This window comes from Ictidomys tridecemlineatus, chromosome 8 (genome assembly GCF_052094955.1).
Source record: "Ictidomys tridecemlineatus isolate mIctTri1 chromosome 8, mIctTri1.hap1, whole genome shotgun sequence".
Classification (NCBI taxonomy): domain Eukaryota; kingdom Metazoa; phylum Chordata; class Mammalia; order Rodentia; family Sciuridae; genus Ictidomys; species Ictidomys tridecemlineatus.
In genome coordinates, this window is record NC_135484.1 from 27,801,414 (window position 1) to 27,820,829 (window position 19,416).

A 19,416-nucleotide genomic window follows, 5' to 3' on the forward strand; every position below is an offset into this window, starting at 1 on the left:
TAAGTTATCAGTTTAATCTTTATCCATCTGCTGCTATCCAACATTGATAGAGTTTTGCTATATATCAAAAGAAACTACAAGTGGAGTAATAAGCTAATGCCTTAGTCTTAAGAAAATAACAAGAATGATGTGTGTAGTTAAAATTGTGCCTCATAAGATATTTACTGTGCAGTTCAAGATGATGCATATTTGATAGTACCCACTGCTCCATGCACTGGGTCATAGAAATCTTGAGCCATTTGTCATACATAAAACTCCTTATTCTCTTTCCTGTCTTGTTAGCATTCAGCTGTTTTTCTGGATGAATGCACCATCATTTAGTAAAAAACTATTGTTCCTAGAGGAAGAGTGGTGCACTGTCTCCACACAATGTCCTCTCCTGTTCTCCTTCTCTGCCTGCCTTCTCTCCTTGTGGTACCAGTCATTTCCCATCCACAGGCCACAGTGGCCTGAGTGCTTCCTGGGTGCTGGAAGTGAGATGTTATTTACAGGGCAGATGCTGCAGTAGAACATAGTATAGTGTAGGAATTATAGAGCCTGCTATTTACAGGTATTCCTGTCCCTTGGTACCAGCCACTCCACAGGGAGTGGTTCCAGGACCAGCCCGTCATGGATACCTAAATTCACAGATGCTCAAGTCCTTTCTATAAAGAAGCTATTTGCCTATAACCTACCTACATCCTTCCACATACTCTAAATCATCTCGAGATTACTTATAATGCCTAACACAATGTAAATGCTATATAAATTGTTGTCATACTATATTATTTAGGGAATGAAAAGGAAAAAAGTCTATATTTTCAGTGCAGACAAAAACTTTTCTCCCCTAAATATTTTATTTTCTTTCTTCAATGGGTATTTACTCTCCCTCTTATATCAAAAAAGAAGAAAAAAGGAAAGAAAAAGATTGAGAATGTAGAAAATCCAAATTCTACAAAATCTGAATTTTTCTTTTCTTTTTAGATTTACATGACAGTAGAGTATATTTTGACATATTATACATATATGGAGTATAACTTATTCTAATTAGGATCTCATTGATGTGGTTGTATATGATGTGGAGTTACACTGGTCATATATTCATATATGAATATAGGAAAGTTATGTCCAATTCATTCTACTGTCTTTCCCGTTCCCTTCTCCCTCCCTTTTCTTCATTCCCCTTTGTCTAAGCCAATGAACTTCTCCCCCAAATATTTTCAATCTGAGTGTGCTGAGTTGATGGAAGGGGAACTTGCAGATTCAGAAGACTAACAGGACTGGGCCCCAGCAAGCTCTTCTGTTCTGTATCTCTGAGCTATCTCATCCATAGGATTAGCATAATAGGGTTATTGTGAAATTAGACCAGTTTGCATGGCCATAAGCCTTCAGAATGATGTTTAACACAGACGATTTCTATTTAAATAGATTTAAATAGATATTTTTTCAAAAATACATAAACTAAGAAGAAATAAAAATGTGTGAGGCAGCATCACACATAATTAAACTACCATTCACAATGAAGAATTATTCAGTCTTTAAGGTCTGTAGTACCAGGTTGAGAAGCCCTGCACTAGAGAGATCATTTGAATCCATACAGGGTACTTTCAACAATGTAAGCAACATGCTGGACTGAACTGGCACTCCACGGAGCCCTGTTAAGTATTTGTAGTTTCAAGGGCATTAGAAATTTTCACTGCCCAGTCCTGTAAGTGCTTGAGCCTCCTTCATCTTAGAAGCTCTGGTTGTCTGATCTCTACTGTGCCAGCTTCGGCTGCTCAAAGGGGCTCAACAGAGGGGGATTTTAATTTCTTATAATAAATTATATCTTCTTTTCCAAATTGGGCTCACCCAAACTCATTAGCTTAATTTATTTTAATCAGAGTATTCTGGCTCCTATGCCACATACATTTAAATTCTACAAGGACAGGCCAGGATAAGGATTTTTATCAGGATCCTTTTCCCTTAGTCCTCCCTTCATGACTATATTTTTAAAAAATTTAAAAATTAAAAAATAAAATAAAATAAAATAAAACCCTTTTGAAGATAAGCCTAAGGCAAAACTGTGGTAGAAATATAGAATTCAAAGTTCACAGTATAACTTATCACTGACTGAAATTCTGGGGACCTATATGCATTTCATTGAGAAATAATTTTTAAAATCTTTAGTATTTGTATTAATTGGTTTTTTCTTCTCCTCCTTGAAGACCTATAATGTTTTTCAGTATTTGATAAAGCAAGTCAGTCTTTGGGTCTTCTGAACAAAGCAACGAAACTTCACGCAGTTTCACAATGGCTTCATGTCTGTCCTCAACAAGGAAGGGAGAGAGAGAACAGAGGTCTGTCTGCCTGACTGATTCTAAATGACCGCCTTTTTCAAATGCTCCTGGTGTGGGAACAAAATCGGCCCTAATCTTTTGGGTTTTAAATGTCAATTTTAATGTATCTGGAAGCCAAGAGACAGAAGAGTTTGGAGAAATAGTAAATAATGCATAAATGATTTTGGTAAAAGAATTTTGTTTTTATTGTGTGTTCCATGCACATCCCGTTTGGGGCTCCAGTGGAGTTTGAGTCCTGAGATTGGGCTGATGTTTAGCAACCTTTCTTAGCCAGGAGAGGCCTCCTCTGCTGCAGCTCACACCCACTGGAGCTGTGCTGGCTGTTTTGAGCAGGAGCCATTCCCAGCTTTTGCTTGGTTCAGTGAACAGGGTCACTGCTCAGAACAGCGGCTGCAGAGCCAGGTCTCGCCACCCTTTTGCTTTTCTCCCAAGTGTACCTTAAGCTCTGACAGAGGGGAGAGACTAGCGTGATCAAAAAGCCCCATCACTGGTTATTTGGTCTTGGCTGCCTGAGGGACTCAAAACAAGAAGAGGGAGACATGCAGACATGTTGCAGCATATTCAAGAAAGAAGGATTTTAGAATGGAAGATGCTAACATGGACTGTAAGTTCTCCAGCTCAAAATGTATTTTGAATACCTTAATAAGGGTCTGTCAGGCAGTTGTAAAACCAGTTTTGACAAATGTAACACAACAGGTGAAATAGAGTAGGAAGTCTTTTAATAGAGCCTATTTAAAAATTGTTTTTGATATTCATAAAAAAGAATGGGGATTTTAACTAAATAAAATGATCTCTGTTATGTTACATAAATAATGGGCATTTACTTCACTCTTTATTTTCTGGAGCTGTGTGGTAGCTTCTGTGAGAACTGAAGGTAAACGGTCATTCTCCATTTTTCATATCCCTACTTTTTTTCTTTCGGCAAAAACAAAATGAAAACCCAAATAATATCTAAGACCACCTTAAAGAAACTGCCGAACCTGGACAGAGCAAACTGCACATGTACTATCATGCTACTGTCCAAAGAAAACTTTGGTATAGAATTTATTTGTGATTTGTCTGTTCTCAGTATTTGTGGTTCACATGGATGGAAGAATGCTGTTATTTGCTTACTAAAAGAAAGGTATTTCTCTTGCCTCCCTCTTGTTTTTATTTAGTTTTGCTTTTATCAGAAACATTTGCATTTTCCACTTGAGTTTCCTTAACAGGATGCTTTCATTTCCATGGCATGTAAAAATTTGGGCTTTACAGAGAAAAATTCAATACTGGAATCTTATGTACTATACTTTAGATAATTATTTATATCACCTTATTTAAAGAAGTTTCTATAGATAGATGTTTCGTGGAGTTCAATTTTTAATAGTAATAAAGATGTTATATTTGCAAAATTCATCTTCATTTTCATAATATTTGCAATTTTCTATGATAAAATACATCTAGAAAAGAAATACAAATTTTATATAGTTGCCAGTATCCAAAAGCTATTAGGAGATGGGTTATGATGTGAATAAGTGGTTTGTTTTATGTTTTATGACTAGAGTAAGAGCAGCACATAGAAATATCTTTGGTGTATATCTGAGTTTGTTGTTTATTTTGACAGTTACTAGTTCTGTGTCTTTTAGATATATTACATCTCTGTTGATATTGTTATACAGTGGAATAAACTCAAATTTTCAGGGCTGTTATACATAAAAGACAAAATGCCTCAATTAAAATTTGTTCAGTAAACTGGATTTTAAATTCTTTTTGCCCTTAAGTGAGACAATTTATGGAGACATATCTTTCTATTTAGAAAGTATATTTATATATAATATTTGAGTATTAGGATAAAGTATACTTGATGGATAAGCACTAGATTTTGTTTTATTTTGTTTTTTGTTTGCTTTTTATGTAGGATAAAAAATGAGATCACTGGCATCCAATGAAATACAGGTTATTCTGTAAGGAAATCGGATAAACGTCCACCAGATAAATTTAGAATTGAGAAGGAATCTTTTTTTTTTTTTTTTTAATCCAGATGACTGGTCACAAAATCCTAGATAGTAGCTCACAAACACTAAATGATTATAGATGTTGGATTTTGGTCCTACTTTTCCAATTGCCATCTTTTTATCTGATGTTGTATAGTCCCCACAACAGTAAAAACCAGATGGTTTATGTTTCCATTGATTTGGGTTTCAAGGTTAAAGCGGGAGCCAGCCTCTACCCACACAGCAGCCTCCATCTCATTTGTCCAAGTCCACACAGTCGTGGGAGCAGAACCTGTTCTCACCACTGAGCTGTACTGAGTAAGAGGGGATTGGGGACAACTGTCCTCGAATGATTTGGCTTTCCATAGCACTACCCTTTCCCACAGCTTTAATGTGTGTAGTCCATTAAACATGTGCAAGTCTGGGGGATTTTGTCTGTTTTGTGCACTGTTGTACAAGAAGTACCTAGAATGGGATGGTAATGCCACAGAAAAGCCAGTAGTTCAAATTTATGAGCCCATCCCTAATCTAAAGTAGGGCAGAGAAGTAGGAGAAGCCATACCTAAACCTTTTGTAAAACCCAACAAATGACAACACCAGTTGCAGCTTTATATAAAATTAAGAGCCTCACTGCAGGAGAACATGCTAATTATTTCTGTAGCTAACAAATCTCTACTGTTATTTTCTGACTTTTAGAAATGTTATATCTTGATATCTACATGACAGCAATGTTTCAAGGAGAAAAGAAAACCAAAAAATTTACTTCCTACATGACAAACAGCTGAACTAAGTACTCTAGAAAGAGAATTTTGCAATAAAATGCCAGGTGGTAGGCTGGATGTGTGGCTCAGTAGTAGAGTGCTTGCTTTGTGAGCACAAGGCTCTGGGTTGGATCCAGGGCATGAGAAGTCGAACAAGCCAGGTGGTGGGCTGATTAATATCCTTCACCTTCCTCCTCAGAGTCCTTCAAGAGGGGCAGCCTCCTCCCTACAGTGAAGGTCACCTTGCTGGCAAACTCAAGCTCCTTTACCAGAAACTTTATGTTGGCATATGTTTTAGAAACTAAAAGTTATGTTAAAGAAGCACTCACAAAATACGAGCCTTTCTGAAACTTGAGTCTTCACTGTGGTCAAGAGAGATTATGCTTGAAAGTCTGAAGGCTAGATTTCCACAGGCAAGCCCTCTTAACCTCTCTGAGCCACAGACCCCTCTGTGAAATAGCAGCAATCATTCCCGCCATTTATTTATTTGGAAAACACTGTACCATGGTTGTTAATAGGTTGTAAGTCAAACTGATATGAATTTTATTCACAATTTAGCCATTTACATTGGACAGATTACTTCTGTGAGCCTTAGTTTCCATTTCTGCTCAGTGAGGAGAGTATTCCCTAGCATGCAGTCTAGCTATCGGGAATAAATTGACACAGGGGGTTTAAGGCATCTAGTACTGTCTGTTGCATAGTAGGTATTCAACAGGTGGCAATTGTATTTATGATTATTTACCATTAGGTATGTGGTATGCCTTTTCAGTTATCTGGCCAAACTCTTAAAGTGTATTAATTGTCCACTTAATAGTGAAAATCTCTGAAAATCTGGTGGAAATTTTCTCAATGATTTTCTATAACTTACTCTTTTTTTATTTTTATTTTTTTTGGTATCAGGGATTGAACCTAGGGGTGTTTAACCACTGAGCCACAGCCACAGCCAATTTGGTATTTTATTCAGAGACAGGGTCTCACTTGAGTTGCTTAGGGCCTCGCTAAGTTGCTGAGGTTGGCTTTGAACTTGCAATCTTCCTGCCTTAGCCTCCTGAGCCAATGGCATTACAGGCATGTGCCACTGTACCCTGTACTTTACTGAGCCTAATGGTGTGTACCTTAGGTGGTGGTCTTGTGAAACAAACATCAATAAAATCAAAGTTTTCAGATGCCATCATTCACTCATCTAAACCTCCCAAGATCTCAAACTACCTCTGGTGAAAGGGAGTTGAACTTATATAGCAGACCCCACAGATATTCCTAGGGAAGAAGGGCTGAGCACCGTGTGAAGGATAGGAGTTGAAATTCTCATTTAGGAATTGGCGTGTTGCTCATGGGTCTTCTGAATAGCCAAAGAGCTTAAAGATCAAAGTCTGCTTCATTGTAGAAATGATATACAGAAACAGAAAAGGGGGAGACTTAAAAGAAGGGTATGAAGATAGTAAAACATATTATCAAACAGCCTAAAGATGTTTAAGGTCTGACAGTTAGTACCTAAAGTCTAAGTTGCAAATCCCATAGTAGAAGCCACCAGTCCTCTTTCATAGCACTTTGCTGAGTCACTGTTTAGTGAATGTTCTCCGACCTGTAGTTTAATACCAAATTGCCAACATTTGTATGTCATCTTAACAATATAATTTTTTTTTATCAAAACCTGAAGGTAACATGAATAAATAAAATTTAATTGAGCCATGAACTGAATGATCTTTTAAAACTTAGGTTCGGATCTTTAATATATAAGAACAGAGGCACCCTGGGGACACAGCTCAGTGGTAGAGCACTCTCCTGGCACATATGAGGCCATGGGCTTCATCCCCAGCACTTGGGTAAATACACAGACGTGAACGAACAGTATATGACTATTTAGCATAAATACCATCTTTTATGCATTTTTAATCCCCAAAGTCATTTGTTCACTATAATCTAAAAACTCCAACACTGATTAGAGAGGAGACTAGTACCCTAAAAGAGTATAAGTAATTCCATAAGAGTTATAGTTAGATGTGATGATCTATAGCTTACTTCAAAATACAATTTTCAGCTGGGGTAGTAGCTCAGTGGTAGAGCCTTTCCTTGCACATGTGAGGCACTGGATTCGATCCTCAGCACCACATAAAAATAAATAAATAAATGGTATTGTGTCCATCTACAACTAAAAGAAAAATTTAAAAATAATTTATAAAAAATGTGCATAAAATTTTCAAGTTGGGTAAATGGTATGCGCTAATAATCCCAGGTACTCAGGAGGCTGGGGCAGGAGGATTGGAGGATGGCAAGTTCAAAGCCAGAATGGGTGACTTTCTGAGAGCCTATCTCAAAGTTAAAAACGTAAAAAGGGCCATCGACATCACTCAGTGGCAGAGCACTTACCTATCTTGTATGAGGCATTGGGTTCTAACCCCAGCACCATATACACCTAAATCAATATATGCATAAACATACACATATTTAGTATAATTTTCATTATATAAATATGTATTTTAATTAGAAGTTACTTTCTTTCAAGGCCTATTGTATTTTAACAGATAATGCTGTAAAACCAGTTCTGTATTATAATCTGTTGGGTATTGCAAAGTATCTTATCAGAGACAGGACAAAATAACATCATCTTAAAAGCAAGTAACATGTTTTGAAGGGCCAAGAAGGTAAAAGTTAATATTTAAGCTTTCCACTTACTTGATCTAATATTAACAATGCAAAGTTTTCATGTCTTTCTGTAACAACATTTACAAAGCACTGAGTCAAAGATTAACATTTTAAGACTTGTAGGGGAGGGGCACAGCTCAGTGGTAGAGCTCCCCATTAGATTGTGGGAAACCCTGAGTTCAATCCCTAGCACTGTCCTCCCACACAAAAAGAAGTCTTTCTTTGAGTATAAAAGTTTATTTTACTGATAATTAAAAAAAAACACAAGTATGTGAACATTTCAATGTATTTTAGTCATGGTCAAGATAAAAATTAACAAAAATGTATCATGAGGAATTTTACTTGGATTTAAATTAAGTAAAATCACCAAGAACTAAGCAAAAGCTATTTATATATACAAATTGTATCTATCTATACATGAGAGTCTTTTGGTGATCAAATATGGAGTTTTGGGTTTTCTTAAATTTTTTTATATATTCTTAAGTAGATTCATAAACATTGTGTATTTTAACTCTTTAAAGATGTGCAATGAATGTTGAAATGGGGCTCTTGTGCATAGCTCTTATTTATGTCAACTTTGGTTTTGTGTTTTATTTATTATTTATATATTTATTTGCCATACTGGTTATTAAATCCAGGGCACTGGACCATTGAGCTATATCCCATATCCCTTTTGATTTTTTATTTTGAAATAGGGTCTCACTAAATTGCTGAGACTGGCCTCAAACTTGCCTCCGAAGTTTCTGGGATTACAGTTTTGTAGTACCATGCCCAGCAGTTAAATCAACTTTGTATAGAGTTTTAGGCTTTGTGTATAAATTATGCTCTCTGTAATCAGTAGCACCTGATTGAAATCCAGTTATAGGAACCTAGCAGTTGCATTCCCCTTAGAAAATTTGAAATGGAAGTGATACATTCTCATTGGATCTAGAAAAGGGCTATGTTCTTCATGAATTATTAAATTTATTGTGCAGCAGACCTGAAGCATTTATTTTATTTTATTTTATTTTTGGATTGAACCAGGGGTGCATAATCATTAAGCCACATTCTCAGCACCATCATACCCTTTTGAGACAGCCTTGCTAAATTGCCTCATCCTTCTGGGTTGCTGAGATTACAGATGAACACCACTGCACCTGGCATGCTACTTTTTCTTTATCTATCTGTTCTAGTTTGGATCTGAAATGTGTCCCAAAGGCTCCTATGTTGAAAGCCCAGTCTCCAATGCAGCATTGTTCAGAGGTGAGCATTTTGGAAAGTGGTTAGATCCTGAAGGCTCTCATCTCATCAATGGATTAATCTCTAATGTGCTCATAATTGAGTAGACTATTGGAAGGTAGTGGAAACTGTAGAAGGTAGGGCCTAGTTAGAGGGAGCAGGTCACTGGAATGCCCTGGAAGGTTTGTCATGTCCAGCCCCTTCCTTGTGCTCTTTGTTTCCTGGCTGCTATGAGGTGGGCAGCTTTGCTCCACCATGCCATCACTGCCATGATGTTCTGCCTCACCATGGGCCCATAGTCAACAAGCCACAAATAACCATGGGCTGAAATCTCTGCAATCATGAGCCAAAATAAATCTTTTCCAAATTGATTTTCTCAGATTTTTGTCACAGAAACAAAAAACTGACTAAAACGTCATCCATCCATAAATGGACACTTAAGTTGTATCACATCTTGGTGTTTTGAGTTATACTTCAGTGACTATGGGAGTTCCTATTTTCAGTTCTTTTGGATAAATATCCCCAACATAGTAGTGCTGGATCATAATTCTATTTCTAGTAGTTCTGTTTTTTAAAAGAATTTTAGGAGCTTCCCTACTGTTTTCTGTGACAACTGCACTATTTTACATTTGCACTAATAGTGTTCAAGGGTCCCAGTTTCTCCACATTTTTCTTTGCCAGTGCTCATCTCTTCTTTTTTTGACAAGTCATCCTGTAGCTATGAGGTCATATCTCATGGTAGTTTTAATTGTACTTCCCAATGACTAGTGGTATTGAGCATCTTTTCATATATAGTTGGCCCTTCATATTTGCAAGGTTTCACATCTGAGAATTCAGCCAACCTATATCTAAGCTGAGTGTGTTGATGCATGCCTGTAATCCCAGTGACTTGGGATTCTGAGGCAGGAGGATCGCAAGTTCAGTGATAGCCTAGGCAACTTAGTGAGACTCTGTCTCAAAATAAAGATTGAAAAAAATAAAAGGGGCGGGTGTTGTGTTGGGGATGTAGCTCAATGGTAGAGCACACATGGATTCAATCACCATGAACCATTAAAAAAATTTTTTTGTACTGAACATATACAGAGTTTTTTCTTCTCATTATTCCCTAATCAATATAGTGAAACAGTTACTTAAATAGCATTTACATTGTATTAGGTAATGTAAGTCATCTAAAGATGACTTAAAGTATATGGAAGTGTTACTTAAATTAGATGCAAAAATTAATCCATTTCATATGAAGAACTTAAACATCTGTGGATTTTGGTGTCTAAGGGGGTTCTAGAGCCAATTGCTCATAGATCCTGAGAGACTTCTATCATCGTGTATGATAGCTGTAGAAGACAGCATTTATATCCTGCTGTAGGAACTCTTGGCAGTGACTTCATCTCTGTTACAAGTCCCTTCCTGGGCCACCAGTGTATCTTCAATATCTATTGAAATCTCAGTGGAAGGCTCTATGCCTCCACAGGTCTTGCACTCTGCAGGTTCACGGGAAGCACCACATGGATACTGCCAAGGTTGTAGCTGGCACCCTCTGCAGTGGTAGGCTGAGTCTCACTTGGGCCCATTTGAACAGCAGACTTACACTTAAGGCACCTGGCCGGCAGGGAGCCTTTTCTCTTGCCTTTTCTCTGTTCTGAAATTGTGACAGGCAGCCTGGAAGATTTCTATAAACTCTCAATGGACAAGGGAGTAGTCTTTCCTTCCTTATATGTGTGCTGGGGATGGAACACAGGAACACATTCTGGGCATGTACTATACCACTAAGTCAAGTTCTGTCTCTTCCTCCGTTGTTTTGATGAATGGCACCTGTCTCCTTTCTAGCCTCAAGAGTCTCTTTGTCTTGGCCACACCCTTGATGTTCTCTCCCATACAGGCTTTTGACTTATATGGCCAGGCTGGGTTTTCCAAGTGTTTCTGCTTTGCTTCTCCTTTAATGATAAATTCTTAGTGATAAGTCACTTCTTTGTTCTTCCATCTTACTCTATACAGTTAAAAGTAGTTGAGTAGTAACCTGAATACTGTGCTGCGCCGGCATTTCTCCTGCCAGATATCCTGGTTCATTGCTCTTAGGTTCTGTCTTCTGTAAGGCCTAGGGCATGGTTGTACAGAGGATGTCCTTGATTATGGTTTCCAATACCTAATTCATTTCCCTATAAAACCTTATCAGAATAGCCTTTATTGTCTATTTTTCTGTCAGTCCTCTGATTACAAAGATATAAATAATCTGAGAAGTTTCAGCCTATTCCTAGTCATCTCTTCTGATTCCTCATCAAAATTGCGCTTCATGCCCCATATCTTTAAGTTTTTTTTTTTCTTTTTCTATTCTCCATTTTGTTTGTTTCTGCTCTGATCTTTATTACTTCCTTCTCCCAACTTTGGGCTTAATTTGTTCTTAGTTTCTATTTCCTTGAGGTTTAAAATAAATTGTTTATTTGAAATCTTTTTTTTTTAATGTAGGTATTTATCACTATATACTTCTCTCTTACTACTGTTCTTGCTGTATTCCATAAATGTGTTTTTGTTTTTTGTTTTTTGTTTTTGGCACCGGGGATTAAACCCAGGGGCACTTAACCACTGAGCCACATCCCAGCCCTCTTTTTGTATTTTATTTAGAGACAAATCCAGTTACTTAAGGCTTTGTTAAGTTGCTGATGCTGGCTTTGAAGCTGCTTCAGCTTCCTGAGCCTCTAGGATTGCAGGCATACATCACCACACTTGGCTGTGTGTTGTTTTTGTTTTCATCTCTAATTTTCCAGTTGACTTTTGCTTTCACCTGTAGGGGAGGAGAATATCCTTCATTCACTTTAGGTTTTCCAATTGGGCTCCTGTAAATCAGACTGACCAATGACAGATTAATAAGAGAGAAAAAAGTTTATTAACATGTGCATTATACATGTAAACAGGAGAGGGAATAGCATGGTCATGTAGGCCTACAAATTCCCAATGCATAACTAAAGACAGGATCCAGGAACAACAGGTCTGATGAATAAACATCTTGTGACAACAATTGAAAGTATCTCCCGGAACCAACAGCTTTCTTATCTTGGACAAGGCCCTACCTGACTTCTGTGATAGTGATCCACAGGCCTGGGCCTGACCAAGGTCACCAGCTGTTCAGACCTCAGACCCTCGCTGCATGAGCCTAAGACCTTGCTGACCCCTTAGAGACAGACTTTCAGTGACTAGACTGTTGTTTTTCTCCCCAGGGTACCCATAGTAAGAATAAATTACTTTCCTGCCATCACCACCATTTATTTCTCAGATTGGCCTTTTGAGGCAGGTTACCAGACCTGTCCCATTGGGATCCTCCAGAGCCAGGTCTCTTACCTCCTAAAACTCTGGTTACAGGAGCACCTGATTGTGGGTAACCCACCTGGGTGTTAGAACTTGGGCCTTTAAATGCTATTTTAGGCTAAAACAAAGGAATAGGGATTTTGGGATTCTGGGCCAGGAAGACAGGCTATGGGAAGGTGACCAGGAAAAGTATGGTAAGCCAGGATTGTTTAATAAGGTTTGATTTAGTGTGTACATTTGAATTGGGTCTTCCTCTTCTTCTTAGTGAGCTGGAGGGAAATGTATCTCCAAATGAAAATTTCCTTTAAAAATATAAGTTTCTTTTCCACAAGAAAATATGCCCTCTTTTTTTTTTTGCCATGCTGGGGATTGATTGAACCCCAGGGATTTGTGCATTCAAGGCAAGCACTCTAACCAACTGAGCTGTATCCCCAGCCCTGTGCTCTCTTTTGAAACTTCATTCTTTTTCTGCAAATTCTGTCCCTTAGTTCAAAATTCATATGCCAAAGAGGCACATTTTGGGGTGGCATATTCTGGTCTTCTTCAAACCCATTGACAGTTCTTTAAGAGTTTGTTGTTTAAATTCCACATATTTGTTGGTTTTCCAGTATCTGTTCTGCTCTTGATTTTTATTTTAATTCTGTGGTGGTCAAACCAGAAGCTTGTTAGGATTTCAGTCTCTTAAATTTTTAAGACTTGTTTTGTCATCTGTCCTAGAGAATCTTCCATGTGTGCCTGAGAAGAATGCATGTTCTGCTACCATTAGGTGGCATGTTCTATATTATCTGTTAGGTTCATTTGGTCTGTGATGTTGTTAACTCCTGTTTCCTTGTTGATTTTTCTGTCTGGGTGGTCTATCCATTACTGAAAGTGGGCATTCAGATCTCCTGTTGTTTAGTTTTTATTCCTCCCTCAGGTCTGTTACTGTTTGCTGTATATATATTTAGGTATTCAGATATTATATGCATATGTATTTATTGCTGTTTTGTCTTACTGTGAATTGGCCTTTTATCGTTATTTAATATTCTTTGTAACTGTTTTAATAGTGATACTTCACTGCTTATAGCTTGCTGATTCTCTTACTTCCAGAATTTCAGTGCTGCATTTGGAAGCACCTATCTAATATTCTGCTTCAGGTTCTGCTTTAGATGAAAGATATGAGATCATGTGACCAAGGATCTGTAAAAGGATAGTTCTAACTATAGATTAATCTTATTGTAGTACTCATGATTACATGCTGTCATCCGTAAGGGGTAGCTTAAATTTAAGTAGACATCTGTTGTATTAGTCCATTTTCACACTGCTACAGCTAAATACACGAGACTAGGTACTAATAAAGAAGCTTGTTAAGCCTACAGTTTTGGAGGGCCAAAAGCATGGCACTGACATGTTCATACACTAAAACAGTAATTTCAAAGTACTCAGCTTAATCTGTTTATCAGTACTACTTACATCAACAAATAAGAGACCACAATTTTAAGAGGGTTCACTGAGAGAAACTGGTCAGCTCTAATGAAGGTCCCTATGGCTCTATTACAGATAGTGCATGTCATCATGTTGGGAGCACCCCCAAGAGAGATCGCATGGTGAGGCAGGAAGCCAGAGTGAGAAGGGGCCTGGCTTGCTCTCTAATAACACCTCTATTGCCAGGTTCTCAGGAGAACTATATCAGGTCCTTTCAAGGGCAACACTCCAAGTGACCCAGTCACTTCCCATGGCTCCACCTCTTAAAGGGCCTACCATATGTCCCATTCCCCCACTGTGGACCTAGCCTCCATCTCTTGAACCTTTGGTGGGAGAATCCTATCCAAACCATAGCATCTGTCCCAAATTTAACATCTCAAATAGTTGCAAGTAGTCCTTTGAATGAAAAGTAGCCAAAGAAAAGGTCTTTTAAGCTACAGGTAGATCATCTATGGGAAGTTGTTTTCATGAACATTTAAATTCAAATTAGCAGGCTGGGGTATGGCTCAGTAGTAGAGCATCTGCTTGGCACTCATGTGAGGCTCTGGGTTCTGATCCATAGCACTGCAAAAAAATTAAAAAATTAAAAAATTAAAAAATCCAAATTGGCATTTCATGACTGTGAGTTTAATGGCTCAAAAGAAAGATGGATTCTGATGGATGGGGGAAGGCTAAGCACTTGTGGTTTAAAGTTAGAATGGGGTAGACCCTACTGGTGATATATCTTTGCAGCCTCTGGTAAGTTTTGAAGAGCCTCAGGACTCTAAATGCCTGGGTAGACCTACGGACCACATTAGAGACTGACATGTAAATATGGGGATGAAACATTGAAATGTAACAGTTCTGTATATATTTCCCAGAATTTTAGATCTAACCAAAAGAGACATATACTTATTTACACACCTAAATAATAACTTTAAAAACACCCCACACATTAGAAAAGAAAGATCAGTTTCTCTCAATAAACCCTCTTAAAATTGTGGTTGATGTAAGTAGTACTGATAAACAGATAAGCCAAGCCGAGTACTTTGAAATTACTGTCTCAGCATGTGAACACTCAGTTGCTTTTTTATTTAAAAAGTTCACATTATTTTACCAAATTGAGTCAAAATATTTTACCTGCCCATTACCTCCATATTAACATAAAGATAAAAACCAGATTAATTCACCAGAATTTATTGGGAATTCTAATACCTAAATTAATCATAATTATAAAATTTCTGACTTCTTTATGGACATTGCTGTATTCAAGCATATATTCTCTGACAAGAAAAGCCCTTCACAAATTATTAAATTAATTAGATGGCCTGACTGCTTCCAGAATCTTTAAACATACTTCTTGAACATTCACTAGATTTTCCAGAAGGCACATTATGACAAATGCAGATCAGGAAATTTAAGGGCTCTCACCTTTAGCTAATTACCACTGCCGTAGAATCTTAGGCAATGCACTTGAAAACCCTGAAACAGCTTGGATTTATTATAAATTAATAACATAGGATGTTCATTAATTATTAAGCTTTGTTGAAATATGCTGAATGTTTTACACAGATTTTACTGCTAGTAGCTGTCATCAGAATGTTTCAAAATTATACCCTTGAGAAAAATGGAAAGGATTTTTACCCCTGCGTTCTCAGTTGCTCATTAGTTGAAAAAACATAACTTTTCTCTGCCCTTCCTGAGTTCTTAGTTGGAATGAACCCTTACAAGAAAAGCCAGATAACAAGGGGAAAAACAGGTTTATTAACATATCCACCTCCTGTACCCCTGGGAGATCCCAGGGAGGTCTGAAAGTAGACCTCTTAAGAGGTGACTTGAATGCCTTGTCTGCAGAAACAAAGAAGATGTGGGGAGGTGACGGGAGAGGGAAATGGGACTGAGGTCCCCTTGTAGATGAGGGACCTTTCTCCATGGAGGATCTATAGTGAATTGCAGTCATCATTCCCTCCCTCCACCCTTACAAGCAGAGATTTCCTTTTTGGATATAAGTTTCTCTCATGAAAGTGTAGCTTCTCTATTTTTAGAGCTTCTCTAGTATCTACTGTTTCCCAAAATAATCAGTTCAAAATAATCTTTATGCCAAAGAGCCATATTTGGGTGCCATATTCTGGTCTCCTGATGTTGTATTTTGCGGTAGCATCTCCTAAACTCCATCAGCAGCAACCTTTAAAATACAGGACAGCTGGGCTGGTGGTGCTGGTCAGTGGTAGGGCACTTACATGGCATATCCCAAGCCTTGGGATCAGTCCTTAGGACCCCCCCCCCAAAAAAAGACATGGTTATTTAATATACTCTCTTCCTGGAAAATATAACTCCACTTCCAAAAAAGTGGTTGTTTCCTCCAAATTATCTCTTAATAATTTAATATTTAGTCTACTCATTTTATTCTGAAGGATTCTTAATATTATAATCAGATAAAAAGTATTCCATGGAGGGAATTATAATGTTAAAAAATCTAATTATCTAAGGGGAAATTATTATTTTAAAAAGTGAATTAAAGAAATCTCCTGGGAAATAAAATGGAATTGTATGTTGTTTTAATTATACCATTTTTCAACTTTTCTTTTGGTATAAAGGACAAAATACTTAACAGAAGCCACACAGATTTTTAAGTAGTACTATCTATTCAGTTTCATTTTTTTGTTTTCTGATTGCAGTGTTGAATGCACCTTCATTGTTGTGGTCCCTTGGCCAATGCCTGCCCTCCAGGGACTCTGGGACCTATAAGTTCCACTGGGTTGAGGCCAGGCCTGCTGTGCCTAGCACATTGCATGAAGGCACTCTGTAAGTGGATAGGTACACTGATGGCTGTGAGAACGATTCTCTCAGCCATTCTGTCATTACATGGCACTTCTTCAAAGTGCTAATAATTGTTCATTTTCCTTTCTTGGCCGATGATAGAAAAGGTCTTCTTTTTATTCTGGATTCTGTATCAAGTGTTGCTACAATGCTGTCACTGGAGGTAATCCAAGAGGTCCTGAACAGGGGACTCTCAATGCAGGACAATAGGCCCCTTGACAAATGTCAGAGAAAAGAATTTCTGGATGTGACAGATATTGAAGGAAAAAGATTTTCTCAGGAAAGCAAAGAGTACACATTCAACTGTGAGTGGTGGGCATGGGAAGGTATGTGGGGATGACATCAATCTGGTGATCACAAGGTGGGGTGTGGTAGTCTAGCAGTTCTCGGGATCCTTAGATTGATGTCTCCTTCCCCATTATCAGATCAATAGGAGTGCTTTATCAGATTTCAAAATCCTTGCACAACCATAGCCTTTCAAGAGGCAAGAGTCATGAGAGAAGCATTTAAATAATCATGTTGCCAAAAGTATCTCATTTCCAACTAAGTCAGTGCCTAACACTCTTCCTGCACAGACCCAAGAGTGTGGTTATCTATTCTGAGAGTTGCTTATTCCTCCATAATCCCAAAACAGTTGCTTATTTCTAACTGCTTAGGTTTGCTTGCTTTTGGGGAGAAGCCAACATTTTAATATTATTGTATTTTAGCAGCACTATGCTTATATGGAAGTGATTGTGATTACTTTAAAAAAAAGTTTAGGTGATGTCCTTCAGCATAAATTGCTTTTGATAAAAGAGTACTTTTTCAATGTTTTTCTTTCTATTTGGAATACCAAGGATTGAACCCAGGGTTAGCTTTCCACTGAGGTACACCCTAGTGCCCCTTTTTAAAAAATTTTACGATGGGGTTTCACTAAATTGCCATGGCTGCCCTCAAACCTGTGATCCTCTTGCCTCAGCTTCCTGAGTCATTGGGATTACAGGCGTGTGCCACCACGCCCAGCTCTTCAGATTTTCTTGAAGCACCAATTACTTAGGATTTTTTTTTTTCAAAATCATGACACCTATTTGGTCAGTATTGGAAGATTTCAATTTTGCCTTCAGTATTACAGTTTATTGTTTCATCTTAAAGCATAAATCTAATTCAAATAATACTAAACCATTATTTTTACCCTGCATCTACTTCATTGGATAAAAGGAAGAGAATCTCTAAGAAAAGGATCATAAATCTTTAGTTTTAAATTAAAAAAAAAATTATGGTACTCTTCTAAAAATAAATATTTAGAGGAGCTCATAAAGGGCAATGTAATAATGTATATAAAAGCATTTGAAAAATTAAAAAAAAAGATAAAAGAAAGCTGGAAGATAAAATGGTACAGGAAGTGAGGTCCTTCCAAAGGTGCATCCTGTGGGTGGACCACAGTCTGTTTCAAAGCTGTTCAAATTGTCATTGCAAATGGGGAACCTTGCCAGATGTCCAGCTTGCTTCTCTGAAAAGAAAAAAATCAGTTAATTGGAAGAAATACAATTACTCCCAGTACTAACTGTGAAAGCGATTTCTATGTACTGTTCAATTGATGACCTCAGCATCCACCAGAGGAGACAGCCACATATTTTATGGGAGAGAGTCTCATGTTTTAGATGAAACCCTGGTCAAGATTCTTGCTGTTATATCATGACAAAGTGATCAGAATGGCCCCCAGTTTCACACACAATGCAGTCCAGTCACTTTGCATAGAAGTAAAATATACAACTTAACAGATTGCTTATTATGTAAGGGAGAACATGTTTATACCCAGAAAGGGGTGTGTGTGTGTGTAGTTTTTTCAACCTTGAATGTTATTCAGTGTAGAAATGAGATTAAAACACCAAAACTGGATTGAAAGCTGGATGAGATGGTACACACCTGTAGTCCCAGCTACTTAGGAGGCTGAAGCTGGAGGATCATTTGAGACCAGCCTGAGCAACACAGCAAAACTCTGTCTCTTCATTTAAAAAAAAAAAAAAGAAAGAGAGTGGGGTGGGGCTGGGGGAGGGGGAGGGGAAGAAAAGAAGGAAGGAAGAAAGAAAGAGCCCAAGTCTGCATACCTCACTACCACAGAGGAGCAGGGCCACACTTCTTCCTCAGGAATGATTTTAAAATGAACCATTTGCTGAACTCTTATGCATGAAATGCTCCAAATTGAAGCTCTAGTGAGATTAATAAAATTTTAGCCTTGGAATTAAAAAAAAAAAAATCTTAGTAAGATGCTTACAGAATGCCAGATGCCTTGAGATTTAGTCCTCCTGTGTGGCAATATTAGGTAGCAGGGCTGTTGTTTAAATATGTTATTAGATTGTGCGGTAGGGGCCGTGGTTTCTTTCAAGAGAGAATACTTGTCTTTCTGTTCTGGGATGGGCTTGTTTAGAAAAATGCTACTAAATTTTAAGAAATGTGTTAAAGAAATTATTATACTGAAAATTAAGTATTTTCATTATACTGAAAATAAAGGGGTAGCTTCTATTGACATCGACTCTAGTCAGTTATCATACAAATTCTGAACAAGCATCCACAGCCTGTGTTGAGTGTGTAAATGGCTGTATAAAGGGTCAAAGGATAAATTCAGTTCCAAAAAAAAAAATGTAATTCAAAACTCTGTCCTACTGTAGTTTTCCCACAAAATAGTAGGGCCTAAAGTAGCAGATAGTGCAGTGGTTCTAAACTTTGGTGTATATGAGATTCAACTGTGCTACATGCTTAAAAATAAAAATTCCCAGGCCCCACACACTTAAAGAGTCACATTCTATTGGTCTAAGGTGGGACATAGGAACCTACATTTTTAACAAATACTGCAGGTGTGTCTGATGAAAGAAGCTCATAGAAATGTTGGGCCTTCATATTATTTTTTGCTTTCATATCCTTAGAGGAAATTTGTAAAACTACATACATACAGTTTACTATTGTTCA

At 37.6% G+C, this 19,416-nt stretch overlaps 1 protein-coding gene across 16 annotated transcripts in view; it reads left to right on the forward strand.

The window, feature by feature from the left end:
- Map7 (microtubule associated protein 7) overlaps positions 1-19,416 on the forward strand; it is a 172,273-nt gene that overhangs the window by 70,478 nt on the left and 82,379 nt on the right. Inside the window, exon 1 of one of the 16 annotated variants that reach the window (XM_021729446.3) lies at positions 2,664-2,922. The exons of the other annotated variants lie outside the window; for them this stretch is intronic. Within the exon in view, the coding sequence (XP_021585121.2) occupies positions 2,901-2,922 (22 nt within the window). The 5' untranslated portion in view covers positions 2,664-2,900. Of the gene's footprint in view, positions 1-2,663; positions 2,923-19,416 lie in introns of those variants that run through there. 16 annotated transcript variants of the gene reach the window in all.